The sequence below is a fragment of the Calonectris borealis genome, chromosome 15 (genome assembly GCF_964195595.1).
Source record: "Calonectris borealis chromosome 15, bCalBor7.hap1.2, whole genome shotgun sequence".
Taxonomy (NCBI): Eukaryota; Metazoa; Chordata; class Aves; order Procellariiformes; family Procellariidae; genus Calonectris; species Calonectris borealis.
This window is the reverse complement of record NC_134326.1, coordinates 11,299,142-11,326,118: the sequence shown is the minus strand read 5'-3', so window position 1 is coordinate 11,326,118 and position 26,977 is coordinate 11,299,142. Positions and strand designations below refer to the sequence as shown.

The following is a 26,977-nucleotide window of genomic DNA, read 5'->3' as shown; positions in this document are numbered from 1 at the left end:
AAGCCGGGGGAGCCGCTCCCCAACGAGCGGAAACATCCTAAGGCGGAGGCAGGCCGGCTCCTTCCGCCCCGCAGGGCCCCACTATGCCGGGCAGGTCCGCGGGACCCCACGCAGCCCCAGGGAAGCCAGACGGGACAGCCGGACAAACACCGAGCACTGCACCCTGACAGGCCACTCACTGCGCCACTCACTGCCTCCCCTCCTCCCCCGCCCTCCCTCTTTATACTCTTCGCCCCGCGCCGATTGGCTGCGGCGCCTGTCCGTCAGGCTGGGAATTTCCCGGGGGCGGAACCGCTGCCGCCCGCCCCCCCCCCCCCCCACCGCTTCCTCCCGTGCTGGCGGCAGCGCGGAGCGGTACCGGCAGCGGCACCGGTACCTGCCCCTGCCCCGCCTCGGGGGCGCACTGGCAGGTGAGCTCGGAGCGGTACGGGGGCCTGCCTGGGGCACCGGGGTCTTAGCGGGCACCGGGGGTGGCGCCTGGGCACCGGGTTGTGCCGCCCCAGTGAGGGGTCCCGGCGGCGGGGAGGGGCTGGCGGGGCTCGGGGCTGCGCCTGGCGGGTTCCCGGGCTGTCAGTTTCCGCGGGCGGCCGAGGTGAAACCCTAAAGGGGGCCGGGGCCGCGCCGTCCCCCGGGGACCTGCTCCGGGGCGGGCCCGGGTGCTGCGGGCTTGTCGCGATAGTCGTGTCGTGCCTCAGTCTCCCCTCCCTCGGGGCAGGGCAGGGGCTGCCGGCTCCCCTCGCCGCTCCCGAAGGGCAGGGTGGTTGCGGGGGAGCATGCGTTGACCGGCGGTGGCGATGCCCGGGGGAGGAGAGGAGAAGGGCTCAGGCAGGTGCCGGGGTGGGGGGGGGGGGGGGGCAGCTCCCGCCCACCGGCTCGGGCGGGCCCAGGGTGCTGGCCCCTTGGGCCGGGCAGCCCCGCGCCGCTGCGTACCCGGGCCGAGCTCCGGGCTCGCTCCTCCCCTTGCTCTGCCTTACACAACCCCGGCGTTTCCCCAGGCCCACGCATCTGTCTTCTATTCCTGGGCTTGCGGTCCCCCGCGGGCAGGGTCGGTGCGTGGATTCCACCCCGGGGGCTGCGGGCGGCCGCGGCTCCAAGGAGCCTCCGGTCGATGGAGGAGTCCGCATGCGGATCCAGAGGCTGGAATAGCCAGAGCGGGGATGGCAGCCTCCCCTCCTCCTTAGGGGTGGTGCACAGCTTGCCTCCCCATCTGCCCTCCCTCAATGCCAGGGTAAGGCCCCTGCTGAGGGCAGAGGAAAGAAAGATGCTGCCTGTCAGCCCTGCTTTTGGGTGAAAATAGCTCCGGATGGGACTTGGTGGGGACCTGCGGCCTCTTGGAGATCTGGCTGTCCCATTCCTCGGTGCCCCAGGCACAGGTTGCTCCCTGTATCAGGGAGGCAAATGCAACCTTTCCCCTTTAGCTCATTATTTCCATCTGCTTGGGTGAGTAAGAGCTGTTCCACTGCCACAAGCTCTTTTGTGGTGCAGATTTCATTGAGAGCGCTGGCAAAGGCGGCCGAAGCATGCTGGAGCTGGGGGGCCGGACTTTGAGCACTGGGGCTAGTTCTGGAGGCAGGAAGGCTCCAGCCAGGCACGTCCTTGAGAGTTGTCTCTGTGGTGAGGTGAAGTAAGCAATAAGAAAAGAGGAGAGGCTTTTTGCAGTCTTTGGCATCATTCCTGGCTCTCAAGAAATCCCACGATACCCTTTTGGCCTGACCTATGCCAAGACCTATCTAGCACAGGGCTGTGGGTCGTTGCTTGCCAGCAGCTGGTACAAAACACTCGTGGGTGGAGGAAGCTGAACCATCTACTCCTGTGGCATTGCAGATTTTGTTTTAGAGCAACAATTCTTACGCTTTGGGTGACAGAGGTAGCTTTGCGGGTGTAGCTTTGCGGTGCCTTCTGCTCCTTGGTTGTTGCCTGGCTGAAGCGCACCAGGTTGGACAGGAGTAGCCCGGGTTGTGCTGGAGCTGCAAGGAAGGGGTGGCTGCGCCTTGCTCTGCTTTTGAGTGCTGTGACAAGCAGCCATCATGCTACTGAGCTCTGCGAGGGGGAAGAAACGTAGCAGGCAGCATAAAGCGAGATGTCCTTGCAGCAGAAGACAGGGTCTCGCGTCAAACACCACTGTGTTGCCCAGGGGAGCACCACCACGAAGTCTGGCTGCCTGTCCTGCCTGCGCCAGGACTTGGACCCGCGGCGAGGAGCTCTGCAGCTGCGTGTAGTTACCCCTGTTTGTAAACCTGGCTCCGAATGGGGAAATGCTTTATTTTCCTTGTGAGCAACCTCACCGGAAGCAGGTTGTTTTGTGAAGCTTCTGAGGTAGGTGGGTTTCTGAGGCGAGGGTGGAATTTCTGGCTGGAGCACATCTGTAACATCTGCTGCGTTTCGGATGGAGCTCTTGCCTTTCCCACCCTCTCTCTGCAGCTAGCCAGACTGGGAAAAAAATGCTTCAAGTGGAGGTTCAGACCTTTCCCTTTGAGACCTGAGCCTTGCAATGCCTGCTTTCCTCTTCTTTTATTACTCCCAGCCCAGGGAGTCCAGTTTTCTGGATTGCAGTGCCCAGAAACTCTCCTTATTATTGCTTCCTCCTAAAGCCAGCTCTGCTTTTGCTTCCCTGCAAATGAGACCAGCAGCCCAGGAATGGTTGTCCCTGGGACTGGGTAGCTGCTGGAACTCAGGAGAGGAAAAGCTGGGCTGAGGGCTGTGGCATTTTGCTGAATTCCAGTAAAATGATTAAACAAAAAAAAATTCCTCCATAGTGTCTGTCTTGAGTGGCTTTTGCTTTTCCTCTGAGGAGGAGCGATGCCGGGGGCCCAGCAGCCCTGGTCATGGGAAAATGATCCCCTGCAGGGATTTGCTTTCGCCTTGTGCGATCCTGGTGGGGAGGAGACTTCCTGGGAATGTTGCATGCCGGGGTAAGGAAAACCCCGTTCTCCTAAGGGCTGGGCCGAGCTCCCACCATGGATTGTGGGATGGGAATTGATGGGCTGCCAAGCCCACGGCTTCGGCAGGCCGGTCTCCACCCTGGGGCTCGCTGCCGAAAGCAAACCTCCAGCAGTGCCAGCCTGCTTGCTGTGCAGGATTCGCATCCTCTGCCTTCGTGTCTTCAGCTGTTAAGTAATTTTAAGGCAGGAATTGTTTCCTTCTACCGCTTCTGCATGGCCAGTGCAGCGATGGCTGCGGTGCTGGTGGCCGTGGCGGTGATGCACGTCTTCCTGAGTGACAGCGGGGAACAGTCTGGTCACGGCTACGCGGTGCCAGTTCTCTCCCAAGCCACAGCGCAGCTATTTAAATACCACCCCGCTTTTGGCTTTGCCTGGAAGTCTCCCCTCCCCTCTCATTCTCTCCTTTTGCTGACTTGTCATAAAGATTTACTACCTAAAGGTCTCAGCGCTGGCTTGCAACCAGTGACGCCCACAGGCGACCACGGTGTCTGGCAGCCTCTGCCGACGGCTGGGCATGGAGCCGGTGAGCTATATCTGGGCAGCCATGGTCCGTGACTGGCCCTCAACCCCTGGGGATGTGAAATACCATCACGTTAGCTTAGAAACTGTTGATTGGCAAAGAGAGAAGTGTTTTCTGGTGGTTCGGTGGTTTCTTCTGGAGTTTGTGGTAGTCTTGTTTTCTTTGCGTTTCTAACCATCGTTAGGTGCTCGTCTATAGTCCTCTCTCTCCTCCCCTGGTGTTTTTATTGAAACATGAGATTTTCTACTGTAAATCTCCTCTTTCAGAACTCTTAAGGAAAAAAACCAAACCAGGACTGGGAACAGCGACCTGGTCCAGGGTCCTGTCCCCAGGGTGACAGCTCAGTCCCAGTGGCTCCTTGCAGAAATGGGGCTGTTCCTCTACCCTGGGCAAACCTGCCCTGACCCCAGCGATGGGCTCGGATGCTGCGGAAACCCTCCCCTCTTGCTGGGTCTTGTTTGGTGGTGAATTCGTGACTGGTCTGTTTTTCTGTCAGCTGGGGATAGTTCAGTTCTTCTCCCCAGCTGCTGTTTGAAAACAGCTCCAGCGAACCCTCTGCTGCCGTCTGCCTGGTGGGGTGCAGACCTTGGGTAGAAAAATCCTTGATAAAACCATGAGAACTGGGAACAGCAGAGGCTTTCGGTGGCTCCGTCCATCTGGAAGAATATGGGGTTGCTGTGGATAAGCTCTGCCGGTGGGTGGGGTGGTCAGGGCAGCTTGGGTTTGGATGTTTGGTGCTGCATTGCTTTGCGGGCAGGGTTGCGCAGGGGTAGGCGACCTCCCGCACGCGTGCCACAGGGGAAGGTGGAAAACCAACTGGTTTGGGGTCTGGAGTGCAAGAAAATGGGGGCTAGTATTTCAGGCTGCTGCAAAGCTGCACGGGGAAAGGATGCCGTGTGAGAAGGCCGCTTGTCCCCACTTTCCCTGACCCACACCTGGGTTTGTCCTGGCGGAGGACCTGGACACCCTATGAGATGCTCGCTGTAAGATTGCTTTGCTAACCAGCTCCTCCCAGAGCCCCAGGTTTGGATCTGGAGCAGCACATGGTGACCAGACGCTGGTGAGAAAGCCTCAGGTCCCCAGCCTGCCTGTGACATTGTCCCCATCGTCCGCCGGGCTTGCCAGGCAGGTAGCATGGCCATAGGCGATGGCATTTCCCTGCGGTGGAGGTGCCACTGGGTCCCCGGGCCACGTGCGTGTCGCCCCACCACGCTGGGCTCCGGCAGCAGGTCTGCTCAGGGAGTTTTCCCCGTCCTGCGGTGGGGGTTTTGTATCGGCTGTGGCAATGCTGCCCGGTGCCGGGACCCTTGGCACGGAAACTGCCCCGGTTCTTCTGCAGCTTCCTGTCAGCTGCTATGGGCTCCAGAAATAGCCGCTGCTGGGCCCACCCTGCAGCTGGGCAGCTCCCAGCGGTCACCACCTCCAGCTGCTTGGGACAGGGCTGCCGGCTCCCTGCATGGGGGCTTGGCAGCACCCGCAGAGCAGGAGGAAGGTGAGACCTACCGACAGATGCATCTCCCAAAAACAGACTGCTGCTGAGGCTGTGCGTAATTACCTGCCGCTGAGGCGGGCGTTAATTGCCGCTCCAGTTGCGGATGCTGCCAGGTGGCAGTTGTCATCTGGAAAGTCCCTGCCGCTCCCTGGCAGGCAGGTCATCTAACCCGGTGATCAGCCTGGATCGCTCGTGGCATGAGCGTTAGTCTGAGGTTGAGACGGTTTCGGGTATAGGCTTCCCCCCTTCCTCTTTCAAAATGGTCCCCTCTTGGCCCCCTCCTGCTCACAAGTGCCCAGCTGCCTTGGCTGGGTGGAAGAGCACTTTGGGGTGCCCACGGGTGCTCCCATGGTGCTCCCCGGCAGCTGGCACTGCAGGCAGCACCCCAGCTCAGGCTGGCATCGCCCCCAAGGCCCTCTTGGCTGCCACGCTGCCCTGCTCTATAGCAAGCTGGCATTGGGGGGGTGGTATTTTTGATAAGTTGGGCCGTCATTCACAGCAGCTGCTTTATCACCCCCAGGAGATGGGGGAGACCTGGGGCCGGGATGCTGCCTGGCTGTCCCCAGGCCAGACCTCAGCAACAGGGAGGCCTTGGGCCACCCACAAATGCAAGGAATTAAAAAAGCAAACAGCATGCTGCATGCGGGTGTTTCCTCGCTGTGTACTTTGCTCCCGGCCCGGCGCATGCCTGGCTGTTCCCTGTGTCCTGATTCGGGAAGCCGTGGCGTTGGCAGCCGGTTTCTCTGGCTGAGCCCGAGGGCAGAGCGGGTCCCTGCCTGGCTGCTGGGGCTCGTCTACTCCCCCCCCTCCCTGTGCTGCCCAAACAGCCCACCGGCTGTGGGTTACGGCTTTTGCAGCTGCAGACATCCCTCCCCAAACAGCCCACCACAACCCTTTCTGCCCCACAAAAATATCCTGCCATGAGCAGGCTGCTCCGGTGACGGTGCCCAGATCTGTGCTGGTGTGGGTAGATGCTCCTGGACTGGGTCTCCATCCCCACGGGGATGCAGGGGCGGGCGGCTGTGACCTCCTCGGGGACTCCCGCGCCCCGCAGGGGTGAGAGCCGACCTTGGGTGGGGGTGCTGGTGATGCCTCCTTGCATGACACTTCTCATGACCGTGAGTCACCCCGGCACGTTCACCCCAAGCAGGGCTGGAGGGGGAAGTGCCTTCACCTGGGACACTTCTCTGCTGGCCGGCGAGCAGTGAGGCAGCCCTGCCCCCGTTGGTGTGGCACCCCGGATCCCTGCGCAGTTGGGACCAGGGGACAGCGGTGCCATCCGGGGCCAGAGGAAGGTGACGCTGTGCTCCGTTGCCTTGCAGGGATGTCTGGCTGGGAGGTGGGCAACTGAATGGCAGGCATGGAAGGGAGAGGACCCTACCGCATCTACGACCCCGGCGGGGGGACGGAGGAGAATGGGTCCACAGCCTTTGAGCGGCTGGTGGAGGAGAACACCCGGCTGAAGGAGAAGATGCAGGGGATCAAGTCTATCGGTAACTACTGTGTGGCTGGGGGATGAGGTTCACCTTTGGGATAGCTCAGCCTGACAGAGCCTGGGGGTTTCTTGCTCTACTTAGGAACAGTGCTATAAGAAGCTGGGGGTCTTGGCACTGGGGCAGTAGCAAAGCTCTCCCCGACTTGGGGGTTGAGCAGGATGTCTGGGCTTTTTCACACGGGGTTGCAGAGGGAGCAAGGCTTTTGCTGAACTCTGGGAGTGCTTTATGGTGGGATAAACGGCTGAAAAAAAGGCAAGTGATGGAGCAAGGTCAGCTTCCCAGAGTCCTGCAGTGGCAGGTCGCAGGTGCTGGGATCTGCTCTGCCTTTGATGAAAGCGCCCACCTCCCGCAACCTCCTGTCAGGTCAGGGGCTTTTATTGGGTGCTGCTCAAAGACCCCGACATTGGATGCTCCCCACAGCGGCAGGTACGTGCCGATGTTGAAATGCCCCAGCCGAGTCGTGCCACCCCCTTTCCCCTCCTTGGCCGCCTTCCCCCACCCACCCCTGGTTTTGTTTTCGGTCTCGTGACCCAGCTTCCACTTTCGAGTCCTGCTTCTGCAGCCAAATTTCCACCTGCCTCGTGATTCCCGTCGCATTGCCCTGCCCCTACCTGGGACTGGGACCCACTGACGACAGAGCAGCTGCCCGGAGTGGGGAGAGGATTGCATTGCTGGTGCCAGACCCTAAAGCGGGCAGGCTGGACCCCTAGGCTCACCACCTAGGCTTAAATTTGGCTCTTCTGCGAAGCAGAGGAGACCTCTGAGAGATGCAGTGCTGCCCTGCTGCCTCCTGTAACCAGTCCTCTATGTGTCAGCATGTGGGACTCTGCAGCCAGTGAGCCACTGATACAGCTTTGCCGTTGGATTTGGGCAAGAAAAATTCTTTCTGGATGAAGAAGGACTACGCTGGGCACTTCTCCACCCAAGCAGGGGGCTTGGTGTTGGTGGATGGGGCTGCAGCAGGGCAGGCACTCGGGGAAGGAGGGTGAGGATCCTTCTGTTGTCCACAACAGGAGAGCTGCTGGAGGAGTCCCAGGTGGAGGCATCCAAGCTGCGGCAGAAGGCGGAGGACCTCGTGAAGGACAACAAAATGTTGATGGCATCATCTGCCTTGGAGGACCTGGTGGAAACCGGAGGTAGGAGATGCGAGGCTCGCTGGGGAGGGATAACCTGATGGCTCAGGATCCTGAGCTCAGGAGAAGGGAGAGGGTGTGAAGGAGACTTTCATGAAAGTTTCGTGCAGCCCTGTCATCTCTGAAGTCTATCAAACCTTCTCCTGGAGGGAGGTTTCTGTCCTATCCCCATAGCCAGGGTAGAAACCATCCATCAGTGCCCGACCTCGCGGGGTGTCTGCTCTCTGCATCCCTGCGCCAGGCGGGGCCCTGCTCTCCAAAATGCTCATGGCCATGTCCTCTCCCCTCTCTGCAGCCGTCGGCCCTGATCCCAGCTCCACACGGGCTGCCCCAGGCAGCGCCCAGCCGGACGCGGAAGCACGGAAGTCTCCAAGTGTGAGTCTGGTGAATGCAAGAGCTGGTGCTGGTATGGCCACAGGGAGAGACTCATTCTAGTTAAAGCAAAAGGAGGCAGCCTTTAGCCTCTAGAAACAGGGATAAATCTGAAAGGAGGGGTCCTCCTGTCCCGGCAGTCCCTGCCTCCGCACGGTGGGCATCCTGGGTGCCATTCCCCGGGGAGACCTGACCTGGCTGCCTCCCCTTGCAGGGATCCTCCTCGGAGTTTGAGATCGTCACTGTCGAAGCGCAGGGGTTTCCCCAGGAGAGCGGGAGAGCGGTGAGTGCCCTGGTGCCTGTGGGATTTGGTGGGCGGCAGGTGGAGAGTTGAGCCGGTTGGTGCGGTGGTGGTGGTGGTACTGGGGGCGTGGGAGGGTGTGCAGGCAGGCAGCGGTGCGCGCTGGTGACGCAGCTGCAGGCAGGCAGCGGTGCGCGCTGGTGACGCAGCTGCAGGCAGGCAGCGGTGCGCGCTGGTGACGCAGCTGCAGGCAGGCAGCGGTGCGCGCTGGTGACGCAGCTGCAGGCAGGCAGCGGTGCGCGCTGGTGACGCAGCTGCAGGCAGGCAGCGGTGCGCGCTGGTGACGCAGCTGCAGGCAGGCAGCGGTGCGCGCTGGTGACGCAGCTGCAGGCAGGCAGCGGTGCGCGCTGGTGACGCAGCTGCAGGCAGGCAGCGGTGTGCGCTGGTGACGCAGCTGCAGGCAGGCACAGGCAGGGCTGGGGGACCCGTGTCAAGGCGGCCCTTGGGCAAACCGCAGAGGAGGGATAAACTGTGCCCGGGCGTTCCCAGGGGAGCAGAGCCAGCCCCCCCCACCCAGGACAGTGCTCGTGCTGCAGTGCCCAGCCTCTGCCACCGATGAAGATGAGGGGACCTGGCCAGTCTGCAGGCAGGAGGGAACCACACAGCCCCATGGCAGGTCCTCCCCATGTCTCGCTGGGGCTGGAGGGCTCAGAAGTGGTGGCACGTGTGCCCCAGCGTGTACCACTCCTCTCGCCTGGCCAAGGCGGGGAGAGGGGACAATGTGCAGGCTGCCTTCCAAGGACAAGGTCTCTCAAGTACAAGTGGCCTGGCCAGGCTGCCTGGGCACGGGGCCAGCAAAGCAGCCCCAGCCAGACAGGGACACCGGTGTCTCCAGGTGCCACATGACAGTGACAGGAAGGTCTGTGATGACCTGAGCAGCTGTCAGCCGTGCTCTGATGCTCACCTCCTGACACCCACACTGGGAGGGAGGACCAGGTCTCCAAGCCCCATCATTGCTGACAGGGTCTGCCCCACGCCTCCTTGTGCTCCGTTTGCTGCCACCTGAGTGTCCCCTTGGCTGGCACTGCCCCATCCTGTCCTGTTCTGGCTTTTTGTGTGTGCTGGAAGGGAGGGGAGGAGGGATGGGGAGCCCAAGGGGGACTAACATCAGCTTGCACAGCAGGGCACCACTAAGGGGAGATGCTCTCGTTGCACATCCCTGTTTGCATTGGCCAGAGAGGCTCCAGGAGGGGTTGAGTCATTGGACCCTCCTGAGTTGCAGCCACGGGGAGATGGAGAAAAGGGTGGCATCTGCTTGGCAATCGGCTGCTGGCACCTGAGCCAAGTGCTAGTCCCGTGCTCGCAGCCGGGCTCTCCCAGGTGCTCCAGCTGCGCTCGGGTCCTCACTGCCTCCCCTTGCCTGTGGGCACTGTGCCCCGCACACACCCTGCCATGGCAGTTTCGGGGCTGTAAAACCCCGGGGCCGGGGACATGCTGGGCCCCTGGCCCCACGCGGTGCTGCCCGAGGCATTCCCACGGGCGGCAGGCTGAGTCAGCGGGGCTGGGAGCGGAGCGGACGCAGGTGTGCCAGCGCATCCCCACCTCCTCCCCGGCAGTGCCACGTGCGCCGGGCCGGGCTCTGTTGTGCTGGCAGTGTCTCCTAGGCAATGGAGGAGTTAACCAGCCACACCAGGGGAGGATGAGCCTGTTGGGGACACCCCTCATGCTTGGGTAGGGGCACGCCCTGACACTGGTGGGTGTGCCCTGACCGGGGCTCTCCCGGCCACCGTTTAAATCCTGTGCATCACCCTCTTGGCTGCTGCCTGCCAAAGAGGCCGGGTTCCTGGTGCCGCGGTGGCAGGGGAAGCCACAGAGGGGGCACAGGAGGAAGGAGAAGATGGGGACTGGGGTAAGACCACCCCTCACGTGGCAAACCTCAGCTCCCAGCGCAGACCAGGGCATATGTAGAAAGGACAGTCTCAGAGCTGGGATTTCTAGTCTTGGTGCCGATGGGGAGAGCTCAGGGGGAGAAGAGACCGGGGTAGAGTTGCCTCCATTGCTATCAGCAAGCCGGGAGTGTGGTCTGCTCAGACTGCCGAGGGGCACGGGGAATCCATGGGCTGGGAGAGCTGCTGCCATAATGTCCCCCTCTGCCTGGGGACTTGGTGTCCCATGTCCAGCAGATGGGAATCAAACCTTTACAAAGCTGACACAATTTTTCAGCATACCGAGGGCTGTTGCAGCGTGTCTCAGTGCTGGCCCAGCTCCCTGCCACAGCCCTGGATGGGAGACGAGGCTGACCTGCCCTTGAGAGGGAACTTTGCAATGCTCCTTGAACTTATCTTACCGCACTTCATCCCCTCCCTGTCCCCAGGACTTGGAGCAGCCACCAAACGAGGATGCCAACCTGCTGCCCCAGCTGCAGCAGCTGGAGAGCACGCTGAGTGGCTGTGCCAAGGAGGCCAGCAAGGATCAGGTCTTTGTGCGCATGGGCTACATGGCATCCGAGCTCAAGCGCCTGGCCTCCAAGGTGCACAAGAACGAGCAGAGAACATCGTTCTTGCAGGTGAGTGAGAGCTGACCGGGCTCTTCATGGGGGTTTTCCCCTTTTTTTTCCACCAAGCCCCTCCTGTCCACCCCGAGGTGGACACCGACCTGCATGCCAGGGCTTGGTGGGAGGTGGGTGACCAGGGAGGCTCCTGGGGCTGGCCAGCAGTCCTCATGCTGCTGGTGTTTGCCCCCCAGACGCTGTGTGAGACGCTGCACAGTGAGAACAAGGAGCTGCGAACCAAGCTGGAGCGGGACCTGGAGCAGAGAAACCAGGCGCTGGAGAAGCTCAGGTGAAGGTGGGCGGTGGGGAGGGTGACCGGGCTGCGCTGGGTGCTTCTACCCGCTGACCTTTTTGGACTCGATGATCTTAGAGGTCTTTTCCAACCGTAACGATTCTATGATTCTATGACCAGCCCTCCCTGCCCACAGGTGCGAGAACCAGGAGCTCCGGCGGATGGTGACACTGAGCAGCCAAGACAGTGGGAAGAGGGAAGCTGCTGAGCAGCAGCAGGTGAGGGAGCAGCATCGCCCTCGGAGAGGGTTGGGAAAGGAGGTGGGGAGCCTGCTGGCACATGAGCAAATGTGGCTTCGTTTTAATCGGGTCCCCCAGTTTGTCCCAGTACGACCAGCAGGACTTCTCAGGGTCTTGAGGGGATGGGGGAGGTCATGGGAGGGGAACCGGCTCGTGTTTAGCCGGCCTCGGGCACAGCCTCTGCAAAAGCCCTGAGGGTCCCCCCGTGCGCGTCCAGCAGAGCGGGGCCGCGGTGGAGAAGGCACCGGGCAGAGGAGAGCTGGAGGCCAAGGAGAAGAAGGTGAAGATCCTGGAGCACCAGCGCAGGGAGGTGAGGATGGGACCGGGAGGGAGGCACTGCCAGGAGCAGGGTGGGAGTGGGTGGTGGGGGCGCGTGGCTGGGACGGCACGGGGAGACTGGGGCAGGGCTGTGGAGCTGCAGGGAAGCACTGCTGGAGCTGGGATCTCTATCCAGCTGGTCCCCGAGGTGCTTCCGCGACGGGAGGCTGCTGGGGACCGCCATGGCTGGCTTGGGTCAGGGGCTGGGCTCCTGTTCAGCTGTCCCTCTCTCCCCGCAGCTGCTGGAGGTGAATAAGCAATGGGATCAGCACTTCCGAGCCACGAAGCAGAAGTATGAGCAGAAGGTAAGGCTGGGTGCTCAGAGCTGGGTGCTCGGGGACCACGTGTCTGCTGGGTGCTGGTTGGGAGACTTGGAGCAGACCGGCTGCGGGGAAGGTTTTGGGGCTGCCTGTGCCTCCTTCCCCCCAGCCCCGGTGAGGGTCCTTCCGGGCCGGCCAACATCCCCACTCCCTCCTGGCAGGTCACAGACTTGCACCAGGAGCTGGCCGAGGCCCGCAGGGCACTGACCGAGCTGGAGTCGGAGCGGGAGCAAAAGCAACGGGATTTCGACCGCAAACTGCTCCTGGCTAAGTCCCGGATTGAAACAGAGGAGGTGAGTCCCTCGGGAAGGGCAGCAGGGAGCTGCCGGCCCCATCGCCCTGCCCTGGCTGATCTCCATCCCCTGGGTCCTGCAGGCGGAGAAGGAGAGGCTGGCCATGGAGGTGAGAGATCTGCAGCAGAGGATGCGGTTCCTGCAGGAGCAGCTGGCTCCGGTCACCAGGCAGCGGGAGTACCAGGAGAAGGAGATCCAGAGGTTGAACAAGGTGGGGGCCAGGGCAAAACCTCTCCCTGCAAAATGTCTTTTATGTTCTCTGTCCTCTTCTCCTCTCTCAAATCCAAAAATGACCCTGATCAATCCCCTCCTGCCCAGCTCCTTGCCCAGGGGCGAGCTTGTGTCAGATGATGCCCACCACACTCCTTAGGCCCCCAGGAAAGGGGGATGGGGGGGTCGGTAATCCCTCTTGCTCTGGCCCATTATACCCGCTTCCCATGCTGGGCATGTGCCCATGGCCCTCTGGAGATGTCATGGGCACAGCGCCTTGCTCTGACCCCCCTCCCTGCTCCTCCTTTTCCTCTCCAGGCGCTAGAGGAAGCCCTGAACGTCCAGGCCTCCCCACCACCTATCTTTGCCAGCACCATGGAGCCGGCGGGGAAGGTGCCACAGCAGGAGCTGCTGACCCAGAACGAGCTTCTCAAGCAGCAGGTAGGGCAGGACACAGAGCTACTGGAGGCAGGGAGAGAGCTACGTGCCCTGGACCTCCCTGGCAAAGAGCCTGGTGTGGCTGGGAGCAGCCCAGCAGTCCTAGTGGGTGTCTGTGTCGTGGTGGTGGGGAGCGGGGGACCGAACTCGGCATCTTCCAGGCCTTCAGCTGGAGGAACCACAGCCAGGGACCACTGTGCCAGTCTACATGCCTGGGGCTTGGCATAGCTGGTGTGGTCAGGGATGGCAATGCAGTGACAGGGGGTGCTTGGGGGAGCTGTCCACCCTTGGCCAGGTGCACCCACACCCCTCCCTCCTGCCAGGTGAAAATTTTCGAGGAGGACTTCCAGAGGGAGCGGAGTGACAGGGAGAGGATGAACGAGGAGAAGGAAGAGCTGAAGCAGCAGCTGGAGAAGCTGCAGAAGCAGCTGGTCCTCTCCAACAACCAGGTGAGCAGCATTGGGTGCCACCAGCAGCACCCTGGGAGCCCCATGTCCCCCCCGGGTGTGTCAGAGGTGTGCTCATCCCCAGCGTCACAGCCCCCTGTACCCATCTCAGAGCAGCGGCTGAGCGGGGACAGAAGGGCTGGAGCGGTGGTTTTGTTGCTGCTTGTCCCTGCCAGAGCATCTCTTGTGACTTGTCTCTTCCTCTTGCCCCTCTCCTGGGGGTCTGATGGCGGGGGGGGGACGAGCGCAGGCATTCCTGCGGGGCATGGCAGCATCCCCTGCCCCACAGACATGGCGGGTAGCAGGGTGGGCTCTGCATTAACCCCACCTTGCTCCCAGCTGCGAGCCTCCAAGGACGACTGCCAGCGGGAGAAGGAGAAGCTGAAGAAGCTGCTGAAACAGCACAAACAGGTGGGGACGGGGGGGAAAACCCTTCCTGGGGGCTGTTGGAGGGACAGCTCTGAGCTGGGCAATGGGTGGTGGCAGCGGGCTGCCCTCGGGGCTCTCCCCAGCATCTCCCCCGGCTCCTCGCAGGCTTCCGGAGAGAGGCTGCACCCCGAGCCGCTGCCAGGGCTGCGGAGCCCTGCCTGCCCCATGTACGCGTACCAGTACAGTTCCCCCGTGCCTCACCCCATGTACCACGGCTTCGATGAGTGGCAGCAGATCCGATACCCGCCAGCGATGCCAGGCGAGCACACGCCCGGACAAAATTTCCAGCATTTTCCCCCGGTGAGTGTCTACCCATGCTGGCACAAGGGGGAGCAGAGGGTTGTATGCGAATGGGTCTGGGGCTTGCTGCCAAGCGAGCGGCACTTCCAGGGTGACCGAGCAGGGAGCTGAGCACGTGTCCTGTTGGCACGTGAACATTCAGCCCTTGTCGTCATCATCCTCCTCCTCCTCCTCCTCCTTCTCCTCCTCAGATCCTGGAATTGAATATGGAGCGCAGCCTTTTGATTCACATCTCTGATAATTCGCTGTTTCTGTTCCATCTCCTTCTGCAGCCCGAGTACCCCTGGCACCCTCCCTGTGCCATGGCTCGCAGCCAGAACGCTCAGGCAGCGGCCGGGGTGAAACCGGTCCCCAAGGACATGGGTAAGGCTTGGACCCTTGGCAAGCGGAGCGCCCCTGTCCCTGACCCTGGGCAATTGGCTGAGCACTTGGGGGAGGGATGGGGGAATAGCTTGCCAGGCAGTGGCCATTTCCCTTCAGCCCCCACCTCTGATCAGCCGAGGGGATGATTCTGCTGCGGGATTGGTCCCTGCTGCATCCCCCCACACCATCCCTGCAGCATCTGAAGACAGGCGCGAGCCTGAGCCCCAGCAGAGCCCACGGGGTTATGGCAATCAGTGCTTGGGGATAACGACCATCCCATGGCTGGCATCCCTCCCGTGGGGCTCGTCTGGGCACGAAGAGCTGCGCTCACCCTGTGCTGCCCCTCTCTTGTGTCACAGAACAGGCAGGTCCCGGATTGCCCTAACGCCAAGGACCGGCTGCGCTGCGGTACCGGCGGAAGAGGAGTAGGGTGTGTGTGTGTGCCCGTGTGTATATATCTAGGAGCTTCCTCCGGCTGCCTATCCCCGTGCGTGGACATACAGTGGACGTGGCCGCACCCGTGGCCTGGAGCGGCTTGGGAGTGCATCCCCGCGAGGAAAGTGTGAAGGAGGGACTGGAGGTGCCGTCATGGTGGCGGTCAACGCAGGGTCAGTCCCCTGTGGCCATCCCCTTCCCCATGAGGCATCAGGCCTGGCATCGCTGTAGACCCGAGCCAGGTCTTCGGGGAAGAGGAGCCAGCGTTTCCCAGGACCACGCCAGGAGCTGCCCCGGTCCAGGGGCTTCAGTTCAGCCCCTGGAGGAGTGGGTGACGGCGGGGACTCTCCTCGTGGTGGGAGATCCCATGCTCGCAGGCAGGTGCCTGCCACAGCCACAGCCCGGGCTGAGGGTGGTTGGTGTCTTTGTATTTATTTAAGGACTGAAGTGTAGCTGAGTCTCTCTGGTTTTATCCTGAAAGCTGCTTTCCCTCGGGAAGCCTCTGTGCGGGACTGGGAGGGATGCCAGGGACACGGGGTTATTGGGAAATGTCCCCCTCCCATCTCTGAGGCTGCTGGTCCCCATGTGCTTGGGTATAGCCTCAGGGGCAGAGCAAGCGCAAGGGAAACCCAGCCCCAGGGTGGATCTATTGCCCCAAGTGCATGCCCCCCACCTCCCTCCGGGCACTGGGCTCAGCCCCTTGCCCTCCCCTCTCCTGGCCCCCCGCCTTTGCCAGGGCAGGGAACCACCTACTCCCCCGCTCCCCCCTCTGCCCTTCTCTGCAGCAGGGGCCTTGGGGCCGGTCTCTCAAATTGCGCAGAGCAAATCTTGCTCCAGGAAAACAAGTGTGGAGGGGGAAAAAAAAAAAAAAACAAAACCAAAAACTATTTCTGTAAGCGTGGCTGTCACGTGTATGACAGCAGGAGGCACGGCGCCCCGGCATGCTCCTCGCCGAGGGCTGGTCCCCCCTCCCAGCCCCTTTTGCCCCCCTGTGCTCTGCACCGACCCCTCCTCCCCCATCCTCTCCCCAAATTCTGGGCTGTCATGATAAATCCATGTTTGCAGTTGACCTGAAGAAAATGGAGTTTCTCCAGCTGGCAGCCATCCCTCCCCATTGGTACCCCCAGGCTGGCCACTGTGCCCCCCTACTCTTCCCCCCCACCCCAGGCCGAGAGGCAGGGCTGCGCTTTGCAGAGCCTTTATTTGGCGTTTCTGTGGTGGGGGGCGAGGGGGTGGCCATCCCCGGCCGGGAGAGGAGCACGTCTCTGCGCCGGGACCACGGGCAGCTTGAATGCACTGAAGAGCTGCTCCGTGCCTGGCAGGATCAGGCCAGGCCCGCCCCACACCGGGGGCTTTCGGGCTAAGCCTTCATGGAGACGTGGTCTTCTGCTCCGGGGGCGGCTGGCCCCTGCATCCCCCTGCTGTCCAGCAAGGCGGGATGGCAGAGCAGGGGGGCAAGCTGGGAGCCAGGAGGAGATGTCACCGCTGGTGGCATGGCACGGGGTTATTGGGAAATGTCCCCCTCCTATCACTGAGGTCTCTGCCACTGGGTTGCCCAGCTCAGCATCCCGGCTGGGAGGTGGCAGAGACAGGAGCGATGGAGGGGGCAGCGGTGTTTGGCTCCTGCTGCTGGGGAGCATCCCAGGAGGGGACGGACAGGGAGCAGCCCTGCAACAGCAAGGGGGGTGCCAGCGGGGGGGGAAGCCACCCTCTAGGCTGGCATCCCCCGCCTCTACTGGCCCTGCTGCTGCTGCTGCCTCATGTAGGCGATGATGTCGTTCTTCACGACGGCGATGTTGGCGCGGTGGTACCAGCGCATGACAGGCACGCCATCGGGGCCCACCAGGAACTTCTCAAAGTTCCACTTGATGTCGTGGTTCCGCAGGGGCTCCCAGAAGAGGTTCTTGGGGTTCCCAAACTCTTCTGCCACTGGGGGACAGGCGTTCTGCAACAGGGGCCAGCACATCACTGCCTTGCCCCCCCAAAAACCAAGCTGGATGCGCCCCCCCCCTCACCACCCGCCACCATGGCACGCACCTTCAGGAAGGTGTAGACCTTCTGCTCCTTGGCCCCATTCACATCCCCTTTCTGGAAGAGCTGGAAGTTGGGGACGAAGCCACCCCCCGGCCGGACATACCTGCAAGGGGAGGGTGGGCAGAGCGTCATGCAATGGGCAGCTCTTGGTGCTGCACAGGGGTAGTGGGGGAACCCTAAGCCCCGTGCTTTTGGGGGCCACAGCCCCAGGCTGGGAGGGGGGTCACAGCCAGCAGGAGCTGCAGCCTATGCCCCCCCACCTGGTTGGGGACCCCAGCCCAGCCGAGGGGGCAGGTGCCCCGCAGCCCCTGCCGCAGTACTCACTTCAGCGCAGGGAGGATCTCTGAGTTCTGGCCAGGTTCCTGCTTCCCAAATTGGTTGGAGGGGAAGCCCAGGACGACGAGCCCATAGGGCCCCAGCTCATTTTGTAGTGCATTCAATTCTGCATGCAAGCAGAGCCAGGGGTGGGTTAGCAGGGGACCGGGCTTACCCCCACACCTGCACCGACCCCCTCAGAGCACCCCCGGCCGTGCCAGGTCCTGGGGAGCAGGGGTCACCCCTTCCCCCAGCTCCCCGGAGCAGGACGAACCACAGAGACCTGCCAAGGGCTGCACGCTTGGGTGACGCTGCCAGCTCCTCGGCTGCCTGCCCTGTCTCCTGGGGTGCCCGTGCCCCGCGGGACCCTTACCAAGGTACTGCAGGGTGAGGCCTCAGTACGTGGCCACGTTGACGAAGAGTACCATCTTCCCCGCGTACTTCCTAAAGGGGACATACTCGTCCCCGTCGATGGTCAGGGCCCCATAGTCGTAGATGGTGCCCTGCACCGAGCCGTAGCATTTCACCTGTGGGGCGAGAAGCATCCAGTGGGACCGGGCTGGGGATGGCTGGCCACCCTGCTCGCCCACCCCACAGCCGCCCACCGGAGCAGCGGGTCCTGCCCTGGCGCAGGCTGAGACGACAGCTGCCAGCGTTGTGTCTCCTACCCCAAATGCCACTGGTGGCAGCCAGGCTTCAACACACCAACGTCGGGGAGGTGGGACAGGCTGGCGTGTGCATGCACATACATGTGCACACGTGCACGCCCGGCCAGCGGGGCTGGCTGCAGCTGGAGGGATGTTTACCCAGCCAGGGTCAGGCAGGAAAACAAGAGGCTGGAAAACAGCCTGAGCTGGCGTGGGGAGACCAGCCCCAGCCTTCCCGGGGCTGCAGGTGGGCAGGACCCCATCACCCCTGCACGCACCCCTCGGGGGAACGGGCAGCCAGAGCACCTGGGAGCAGCACTGGCTGCTGTGCCATGGCCAAGCCAGGCCCACGCAAAGGAGGGATCAGGGCTGGATCAGACCCGTGCAGGGAAGTGCTGGGCTGGATCAGCCTCTGCCTGCCGTGCTGCAGGGGTTAACCCGGGGGAGCCCATCTCGTGTTCCCATCAGGGGACCTAGGCTCACCCAAGTGTCACCGTGGGGCTATTTTGGGAGCTGGCAGGAGATAAAGTCACAGGGGCTCTGCCCGGGGAGGTCAGCCTCCATGGGGCCGGCCAGATCCTGGTGGCAGGGCTCTGCTTCGCCTGCCCAGGGTGGGGAGGGTGGCTGGGGGCCGGGGGGTGACGGTCACCCCTGCTCTCTGCCCACCGGGGCGTGGGGACACTGAGGCCCCCGCACCCTCCAAAGATGGGTGCAGCCCCGTGGACACTGTGCATGGAACAAAAGCCCTGTGGTCTGTCCCTGTGGGGGGTCACTGTCCCCCTCTGTCCCCTACCCCAGGACAGCGATTCTCCCTTTGCAAGAACTGGCTCAGAAAAATCCCCCCATGAGCCAGGCACCGGGACGGGGAGGGGAGAAGGTCACCGTGCCCCACCCCTGCCCCTGGGACCTCTGCAGCAAGCCTTGGGGGCAGGCGGGTCCCCAGGGTGCCACATCCCCGCCTCGTCTCCCCGCAGCCCCTCTGCGGGGTCCCCCCCTCTTACCTTCTCCCTCTCCTGGCTCTGCCCCGGCTGGACGAGCCCAGCCAAGAAAAGGGGCAAAATCCAGGCGCTGCGGGACCAGCCCCCCATGGCCGGGGCGGGTGTGGGGTGCGGGCACCCTCCTCACACCCCCGTGAGAGAGCCGTGTGGGGGGGACACCTCTCCCTGTCGCCTTCTAACACCTCCGAGCCCGACAGCCGAGAAATAGCTGCTGGGCTGAGCGGGGGAGCCAATCGCCGGGAGGAAGGACGGGCCGAGGGCTGCGTTAACCGTGTGGGCCCTGGGCCGGACACCGCGCCGGCCGGGGGATGTGGGCAGGCGGGCGGTGGCAGTGCCATGCTGGCACCTCGGCGGGGCAGGGACGTGGGGCACCCGCGAAAAAACACGGGGCAGCCGCATGTGCCGAGGGTTTATGCAACGCGTTATGTGAGCCAAGGACCTGGGGATTAAAACCCGCACGGTGGGAGAGGTGCCAGGCAATGTCCCCACCCTGCACAGGGCACCCGGCCGCGGTGACATCCACTCCCGAGCGGGGTGCTGGGACCCGAGGAGCAGGGACCAAACCGCCCCAGCAGCATCCCCGGGCAGGCTGGGCTGGGGTCCGGTGTCCTCCCCTCCCGTGGCTGCGCTGCTCAGGGGTGGGGAAGGGTTAATCAAGCTTCTCTCCTTTGCAGCCCAGCAAACTAGGGTGCTCCTAGAAGCAGCCCTGGAGCAGGGTCCCTCCGGGGGGGGCTGTGCCGGGGCTGGGGGCGGGCTGTGGCCCCGTGGTGACACCGCTGTGGCAAAGGGCAGGGCACGGCAGTCCCTTAGCCCGTGGTGTCCCCAGGGGCAGGAGTTTCGAGGGCCCTGTTTGCATACCCGGGGAATGCAAACATTTAGCCTGGGCTGGCTCCAAGGGAAACATCCGTGGTGAGGTGTAAATTCTCTGAAATCCGACAAAAAAATTATTTGATGGGAGAATTAACTGGCTGGGGGGGGGCGGGGCTGCGGTTTGGGGTGCGGGCTGGCCTGGGACAGAGGGCAGGACGGGGTGGCAGCGGGTGAGCCCCAAGGGGACCATGGGTGCCAGCATGAGGTTTGGCTTTACTAGAAAGCAGGGCCAGCCCTGCCAGGGCACTGTCACGGGACCGGCTGCCGGCGACGCTATCAGGGAAGGGGAGCAGGGCTGTGGGCTTGGGGGAGGCTGGGAGCAATCTCCCATCCCGTGTCCTTCGCTGGCAGGAACGCCATGTTCTGGGAAAGGCTGACGTTGTCAGGCTCCGAGTGCAGCCTCGGCTGGCGTGGGAGGGTTGGGGGGTCGGGTACGTCCCTCAGGCACCCGGGGAACCCATGGAACAGGGGAGCTGCAGGTCCCTCCATCACAGGCAGTGCTTCCCAAAGCTTTAAACCTGCACTGCTACTGGAGAAGTGGCTTAGCCCTACCCTAGCATGGGTCCCCAAGCAGTGTGGGGTGCTCCCACAAGTCCAGGCAAACCCCCAACATGCTCAGTCGCTGCCTGGGAACTGCCCAGAGCCCAACACAATGCGCCAATGGCCAGGCTGGCCGCAGGGATGCTCCGATTACCCCTCACAGATGTGGTCATTGGCAGTGTGAGGCAGCTCCTTCCCAAAACTGGGAGTTTGTGGGAGCCAAAACCAGGGGCTCAACCCTCCCCACCCAGTTCCCAGGCTCTGGGGAGATTTGCAACCACAGGGCCATGGGGCTGCAGCTCCTGGCCGACACGCTGCTTGCACCTCGCTGCATCCTGCAGCCGACAGGGACTGGTGCATGCCTGGCACAGTGCCACGCTCCCCAGCATGGTGCCGTACTCCCCAGCCAGCTCACGCTGACCCCAGCCATGTTTTGAGCCACCTCCCGGGACAGAGCTGGGACAGAGCCGGGGAGCTGCTCAGGGCTGCGCTCCCTGCCCCGCTCGTTCCCACCACAGGAACAGCCACCTACTTCTAATTATATCCCCTAATTGCCTGCGTGGGGCTTGGGTGGCTTTCCCGTGGTTAACAGGGACTTGGGCGCTGGGAGGAGTGGTGCGACATGCACAGCGGTGGCACAGTGTGGTTGTGTCCCTTCCACATGTCCCTGATCCCCGCCCCGTGCAGGGAAAGGCTGAGCCACTCCTGAACTGCATTTTCCTAAAACCAAAATAGAAATAAGGGACCTGGGACCTGTTTCTCCAAGTCCCCTCTCCTCGGATCCTGGCACCGAATCGGCCTCGGTGGATGTGGGGAATGGGGGAGGATTTAATAAGGCACAGTCAATGGACCCCATCTCTGCCACTGAGCTTCCATGGGACGCTGGGCATGTCACCCAGTGTCCCCACTATGCCATGCCGTGCCACGCCAGAGGCAGCATGGGAGAGCCAAGGGTGCCGGAGGCTCCAGCAAGACTGTCTGAAGGCAGCGTGCTGCTCCACCCTGCCGGATGAGGGTCCCCCACCCCAAATGGCAGGCGCGCTGGGCGGGCTGACCCTCGCACGAACCTCCCTTCTCGGTTGTTTTTCCACCAGAGCCGGGCTGGAGCCGGCCCCCGCCTGCTGCAGATGTTTGGCAGGAGTCCGGGGGCGGGAGGCCAGGCACTTCCAGCCCCCTGGCCACCATGCTGCCGCTGCCACCAGCCTCCCTGGCTGTCCCTGAGCCACAGGCCGGGGGCTGCAGAGACCTCGTGCCAGGTTGCAGGTCCATGGTGAGCACAGGGAACGTGAAACCAGCGGTGGGAACCACGCACTGCTGCTGGCTGGGCTTGTCCCAGAGACAAGCGAGGAGCTTCCTTCCATGCACGGGGACGGTGCCAGCAGTATGCCGGGGACGGCGGCGAGGGGCTCAGGCAGCAGCAGGCAGCATCGCCCCGGCTGGCAGCGGCGCTGCTTTCCCTCTGGCAGCCTGGCACGGCATCAATCCCGGGGCAACCTCTGAACTTTTGTTCTAGGTGTGCAACAGGAGGCAAAAGCAAAACAAACTTTGCAGGGCGAGAGGCCCCAGTTCCCCCAGCGCCAGGCTTCCCGCACGCTGCTGCCTCCGCAGCTCGCCCAGCCCTCGCCACCCTGCCCCAGCCCCTGTGCTCCACAGGTGCTGCCCTGATTTGACAGGAGCCTCCCCACTGGGCAGGGTGTGCCCAGCGCCCTTTGGAGCGGGGACCCCCCAACCCCGAGTGCCCCCGCACTCCCCGGGCTATATCTGTGGGTGCTGCCCCCTCCGGCATCCCCATCCCTTTCTCTCCCAAGCAAAGATTTGCCCCCTGCAGAAATGCCCCTGGCCCATTGCCCCCCACCCAAAGGGGACAGGGGCACACAGTGACCCGCTGCTGCCGAGCAGGGGAGGGGAGATGGGTGGCCACTGAGTGCTGCTGCTCTCCCCTCCAGCATGAGGAGCCCCCCCGAGCGCTCCAACCCTGAGGCTGGGGAAGGACAAGCCCACCGGCCGTGATGGTTGCGATGTGCTCCTGGAGACCCCACTGCAGCCTGGAGAGCACAGAGCAGTTTGGGATCCCATAAGCCTCCCTTTGGGGCCACGGGGCTTGTGTTTGGGTCCTGTATCAGCAGTTGCTCCAGGTGACGTTTCCCCCGCAGCACCCAAGATGTTCGGGGTCAGCTCCTGCCGCACAATTGCCGCTGGGGCTCCCCACAACCTTCCTGATGAAGCCACAGGGTCTGCAATGCCCCGTCCGGCAGGGATAAGGCAGCCGAGCCCGGTGCTTGCATCCCCGGAATGGCTCTCATCGCTGCCCAGAGGCGAGGTGAGAGCCAGCATCTTGCATTACCTCCTCCCTGCCGGGGCTGCCAGCATCCGCCTCCCCCAGCAGCAGCCCCCGCGGGCCAGCACCCGCCGGCGCTGGCAGGAAAGCATCCCGGCGGATGCTGAATCACCTCGGCGTCCGCATCGCGCCTGCCTGCCGCAGCGTCACTGCTGCAGGACCCGCTCCCCAACGGGCAGGAAAAGGCATTTTTCCTCGGCAAAACGCCACGCAAACGCTGCCTCCAAGCTCCAGCACTGTTCAGGCACTGAAGCCAGGGCCACGAGGGGGATTTGCTTATCTTGCTTAGTCCTAGAGGAGGAATTTCCAACTCGACAGTTCACATCAGTCTAAATTCATCTCCCCCATTTTCATGCTTTAAAAATGTCCCAGCTTTTCCCTGCTCTCCCCCCACTGCCATTTTACTCCATGCAGTTTGTTGCTGTGATGAGCAAACCCGTCTTTCCAAGGCTTTGCAATGCCTTTCCTGGAAATGTTTGCCACAGGCTTAAACTTCCCAGAAAACTCCTACCATGAAAGGAAACTTCTCACCCCCCCAGCTGCTCATGCCAAGGGGCCCGGGGTGGTGGGAACAGCGACCGGGCATGGCTGCAGGGACAGGGAGAGTTTGCATGCTTTTCCTCGGGTGTTTTGCTCCAAACTGGGCTTCCTTTTCAAACCACTCCAATATTTGTGGCTTCTTCTCTGTTCCTCTTATAGCAAAGCTGCTCAGCTCCGGTTCCCAGTACCAGATGCTGCTGGCCATCCCCCCAGGATGGTGGTGTCCCAGGGTGAAGCGTGGCAGGGCAGCAGAGCCAGGTCTGCTCCCACCCAGCACAGCCATAATCTCCTCCAGCTGCTGCTGCTGTGCCAGCGAGGGAGGGAGAGAGGGGAAACAACAGGAAAATAACTCTGGTTATTTGCCTCAAATTCTGCAACTCGAGAGGGGAGAGAGAGAGACGACAGCTTGAAACAGAAATTTGTTTCTGGGCTGGGCAAGGAATACGTGTCCGCTCCCTCCCCGACACAACCGCAGCCCGCAGCTCCAGCGCAGGCGTTTCCACTCCCCGGGGGCTCCGTCCCCGTGCTGGGCTCCCTCCCCGGGGAGGGAGGCGTTTGTCCAAGGTCCTGCTTCCCTGGGAATCGCCTGCCCCTCCGGCCCCAATGCCAAAGCAAACCTGACGCCGGCTGTCGCTCATCAAGCCGCACGGGGATGGGACGCGGAGTTTCCAACACCGCAGGGGCTGGCTGCTCTTTCCAGCAGAGAAAATGGGATTTAAACAATTCCCACCAGCATCGCTGTAGCGTTTCCCCACATCCCAAACTGATTCATCTCGTTATTCGTGACCTTTCTCGCCGTGAGTCACCGGGACGCCGTTTTGGCCCCAGGACTCCTGCCACGCCCCAGAGCCCGGCACAAGGCTGGCGGGGGGGAGCGATGCCAGTCGCCCAAGCGGGAGAAAAGCAGCCGTCACCGCTGTCAGAAAGTCCCTGGGGATCGCTGTCTGACGGTCGCTGCCACTATCGCAGCCAGATTCGGGTTTGCACCCCCGGAGCGTGCGGCCGGGCTGGCAGTGTGCCTCCTGCAGGGCTGCGGCCACCGGGCTCAAAGGCCAGGCAAGAACCCTGGGGACTTCGAGCCAAGGCGGTGCAAGTCAGTGCGGGGAGGGTTTCTGGAGAGGCTGCAAAGTATCTCAGGTCCTGCACACGGGCAGCCGGACACCATCCGTAGCGTGGACAGAGCTGCACAACACGCTCACGTGTAGAATAAAGTCCATTTATTTCGTAGCAAAGGGCAATGTAAGAGCTTACATGGTCCTTGCCACTTCCTGGGCACGAACCCCCCTGCTCCTCCTGCTATGCCTGTCCAGGCAAGGGTCACACAGACCCCTCCAACGGGGCCAGCGTGCCAGGCAAGTGATGGAGGCCCTCGCCATCAGCAGGAGCACAGAGCGCAACCGGCATGCGGGCAGGCAGGCTGGCAGGAGCTGCCCATGCTCCTCTGCCCCACGAGACCCAGAGGAACCGAGCGTCCCATAGGGTTTTCCTACAGTCTCAGCAGATATCCGAGAGAGGAGAAGCTGGTGCCAGCTGCGTGTCTGCTGTGCAGCCAGGACGGGCTCCGTCACTGATGCTTTTAGCCGAGTCTCCGAATGCACAACCAGAAGCCACATCCATCTTGCTTTGACCCTTCTTTCCCAACCACCCTGACAGCTGGGACTCCAAAGAAGAACTAACTTTGCCGGGCATTTCCACTCCTTGCTGCTCGCCTGGGAGGAGACGGGGTCGCTAGCAAAGGCGAGACCAGCCTGCCTGCCTTATGGGAGTGAGTCGTTTCTAGCTGGACATGTCCACAAAGTCACACCTCTCCCCGCTGGTGCCCAGGCCACCATCTCCCTGATGGTCCCCATGAGCTCGGTGGGTAAACAGGAGGCAGTGGGTTCACCTGGCGAGAGCCTGGTACAGGGGCAGGCGTCCGAGTGGTGGCCCACCCCGGCTCCTGCCTGTCTCTCCCCAGCTCTCGGGGTGCCCCATCAGGCTCAGTGGGATCCCAGGCACAGGGTCCCATGGCTGTGGCCCCCTGCCCGGCGAGCCGGCCATCCCTCTTTGCCTCTGCTGTAGCCTCACACAATGCCATTGCGCATGGGGTGAGTCCGTACCCGATAGATGATGACAGCAGTGGCCGGGCAGAGCACCAGGGCCGTCATGACGAGGATGGTGGCCAGGATGATCAAGACGATGACCCAGATGTCCAGGATGTGCTTGGGGAGGGCGGCAGGACCTGCGGGGTCAGGGAGGTCCATCCTGCAAGGGAGAGGCAGAGGGGTGATGGGGCAGCCTTCTTCATCCCTCTCATAGCCAGAAACGCCCCCATCGCTCTGAGCACCCTCCTGCTCTCTCCAGGGAGAGAGCCACGTCCAGCCTTGGCCTCGAGCTCCTTTGAGAGCAAAGGGCTTTGGTAAAGGCTCCTTCGAGAAGCCCCAGGATTTACAGCATGCTTTGACACAGCTGGATAAAAACTTCCCTGTTAATTGCTACCATTGTTAACGGGGCTGATAAAGCAAAGCCACAACCAAGTGCCCCGCTGGTCACTCACGAGTGGATCCTCGGGTGGCAAAACGGTGAGACCAGGGCAGATGGAGCCCCCCTCGCTTTGGGGGAGCCTCGCACCTCCCGCGTGTCCCGTCCCGTCCCGTCCCCCACCCCCGGTGCTTCCTGCTGAGTCACAGAGTGAATGGCTTAATTAGCAGCAGGGCTCGGGGCTGAGGGGCCAGGGAGCTCCTCGCTGCCTTTCCTCCGACCGCCCCGCTCTGGGTCCCGCAACTCGCCCTCCGCCGGGCCGCGGGTCCGGGCAGCCGAGTGGCACGACCGAGAGCCCCGGGCTGAGCCCCTCGTCCTGCCCGCAGCCGACCCAGGCTCCGGCAGCCCCAGCGGGGGACGAGCCCCCGCCGCGGGGGAGAGGCGGCAGCAGCAGCAGCCCGCCCGCCCGCCCGGGACCCCCTACCTGCGGCGCTGCCCGGCTCCGGCTCCGGCGAGTGGCGGCAGCAGCGGAAGGATCCCCGCGGGGGAGGGAGCCTCCGCCTGGCCCCGCCCGGCCCGGCCCGCGGGGGGCGGCAGGGGAGGGGGGACGGGAGGGAGAGGAGAGGAAGGGGAAGGGAGGACGGGGGAGGGCAGGGCAAGGCAGGGCAGGTAGGACCTTTTTTCTGTACCAGGCTAAAGCCAGAGCACCGCTCCAGGCTCACCCCCGCCCCCCCAGGACAGGGTCCCACTGGGGGAGACCGTCCGGCGCCAAACCCGAAGGTCTCGGGTGCCAGAGAGGTGCCGTGAGGACGTTTCACAGCATAGCAGCTTAATAAAGGGCTTTTCCCCTGCCCCCTTCCCCTCCTGCCTCACCAACAGCAGGGCTCACAAGCACCCACTTGCCTCCGAGGCCCGGGGCAAGAGGGAAAAGCAAGATCACCGAGAGCCTCCATAAAACCCCAGCAGCGAGGCGCCTGCCATTGCTCCCCAGGGCTTCTGGGCAGGGTTGATTTAGAGAGACACGGCCAGAGAGCATCTCCAGGGGGGCGACAGACCTCGGCCCGCCGGCTGGGAACGGCGTTTCCACTGCCCAGTGGAATATTCCGCTCCATCGGTGATGCTGAAGGGCAAAGCCAGCAGCAGCTATTTCCGGCCGGTCCTGGGAAGTAAGGTGGGATGCTCTGATTTTCCTGCTGGGACACAAGCCCGGTGTCACCTGCAGTGGGACCAACACACAGCACCCTTCACCCCCGCCTTTCCCACAGAAACCTGCCAGATACGGGTGGCAGAAACCACTACCATGCGATCTCAGACACCCTGGCCTCCGGACACTTCCCAGGCACGCAGCTCCCCGCTCCCCCGGCCGCCTGCCGTCGGCATTGCCAATGCTTGCGCCTGCCTGCCG

At 62.9% G+C, this 26,977-nt stretch overlaps 3 protein-coding genes across 6 annotated transcripts; 1 reads left to right on the top strand and 2 right to left on the bottom strand.

Annotated features, from left to right (window-relative positions):
* The first annotated feature begins 281 nt into the window (after positions 1 to 281).
* On the top strand, positions 282 to 15,282 carry TNIP1 (TNFAIP3 interacting protein 1). Of its 4 annotated transcripts, none has more exons than XM_075164201.1 (18): positions 282 to 410; positions 6,277 to 6,447; positions 7,464 to 7,586; positions 7,879 to 7,958; positions 8,170 to 8,238; positions 10,571 to 10,762; positions 10,942 to 11,036; positions 11,176 to 11,257; positions 11,499 to 11,588; positions 11,836 to 11,901; positions 12,078 to 12,209; positions 12,292 to 12,420; positions 12,738 to 12,860; positions 13,181 to 13,306; positions 13,643 to 13,714; positions 13,838 to 14,032; positions 14,305 to 14,395; positions 14,755 to 15,282. In XM_075164201.1, exons 2-18 carry the CDS (start codon positions 6,306 to 6,308, stop codon positions 14,778 to 14,780), a joined length of 1,833 nt encoding a protein of 610 aa, XP_075020302.1. In that variant the 5' UTR covers positions 282 to 410; positions 6,277 to 6,305; the 3' UTR covers positions 14,781 to 15,282. The 4 variants fall into 4 exon arrangements, with proteins under 4 accessions (XP_075020302.1, XP_075020304.1, XP_075020301.1 ...); XM_075164200.1 differs by having other exon boundaries at positions 309 to 410; positions 11,496 to 11,588; XM_075164203.1 differs by lacking the exon at positions 11,499 to 11,588 and having other exon boundaries at positions 285 to 410.
* A 730-nt stretch (positions 15,283 to 16,012) lies between these two features.
* On the bottom strand, positions 16,013 to 19,046 carry GPX3 (glutathione peroxidase 3). Its single transcript, XM_075164205.1, has 5 exons — positions 18,828 to 19,046; positions 17,553 to 17,706; positions 17,189 to 17,306; positions 16,868 to 16,967; positions 16,013 to 16,775 (listed from the first exon to the last, which is right to left on the bottom strand). Exons 1-5 carry the CDS (start codon positions 18,912 to 18,914, stop codon positions 16,563 to 16,565), a joined length of 672 nt encoding a protein of 223 aa, XP_075020306.1. The 5' UTR covers positions 18,915 to 19,046; the 3' UTR covers positions 16,013 to 16,562.
* A 5,267-nt stretch (positions 19,047 to 24,313) lies between these two features.
* SMIM3 (small integral membrane protein 3) lies at positions 24,314 to 26,100 on the bottom strand. Its single transcript, XM_075164206.1, has 2 exons — positions 26,057 to 26,100; positions 24,314 to 25,356 (listed from the first exon to the last, which is right to left on the bottom strand). The coding sequence occupies exon 2, from the start codon at positions 25,353 to 25,355 to the stop codon at positions 25,176 to 25,178; it is 180 nt and encodes a 59-aa protein (XP_075020307.1). The 5' UTR covers position 25,356; positions 26,057 to 26,100; the 3' UTR covers positions 24,314 to 25,175.
* Between the last annotated feature and the right edge of the window lie 877 nt (positions 26,101 to 26,977).

What these genes read in the sequence shown, in the direction of transcription:
- TNIP1 (XM_075164200.1), top strand. Translation starts at nt 6,306, where the DNA reads ATGGCAGGCATGGAAGGGAGAGGACCCTACCGCATCTACGACCCCGGC. An exon ending in CAGGCGCTGGAGAAGCTCAG is followed by an intron (nt 11,037 to 11,175) that starts GTGAAGGTGGGC and finishes CCCTGCCCACAG; the next exon opens with GTGCGAGAACCAGGAGCTCC. An exon ending in AGCAGAAGTATGAGCAGAAG is followed by an intron (nt 11,902 to 12,077) that starts GTAAGGCTGGGT and finishes CCCTCCTGGCAG; the next exon opens with GTCACAGACTTGCACCAGGA.
- SMIM3 (XM_075164206.1), bottom strand. Translation starts at nt 25,355, where the DNA reads ATGGACCTCCCTGACCCCGCAGGTCCTGCCGCCCTCCCCAAGCACATC.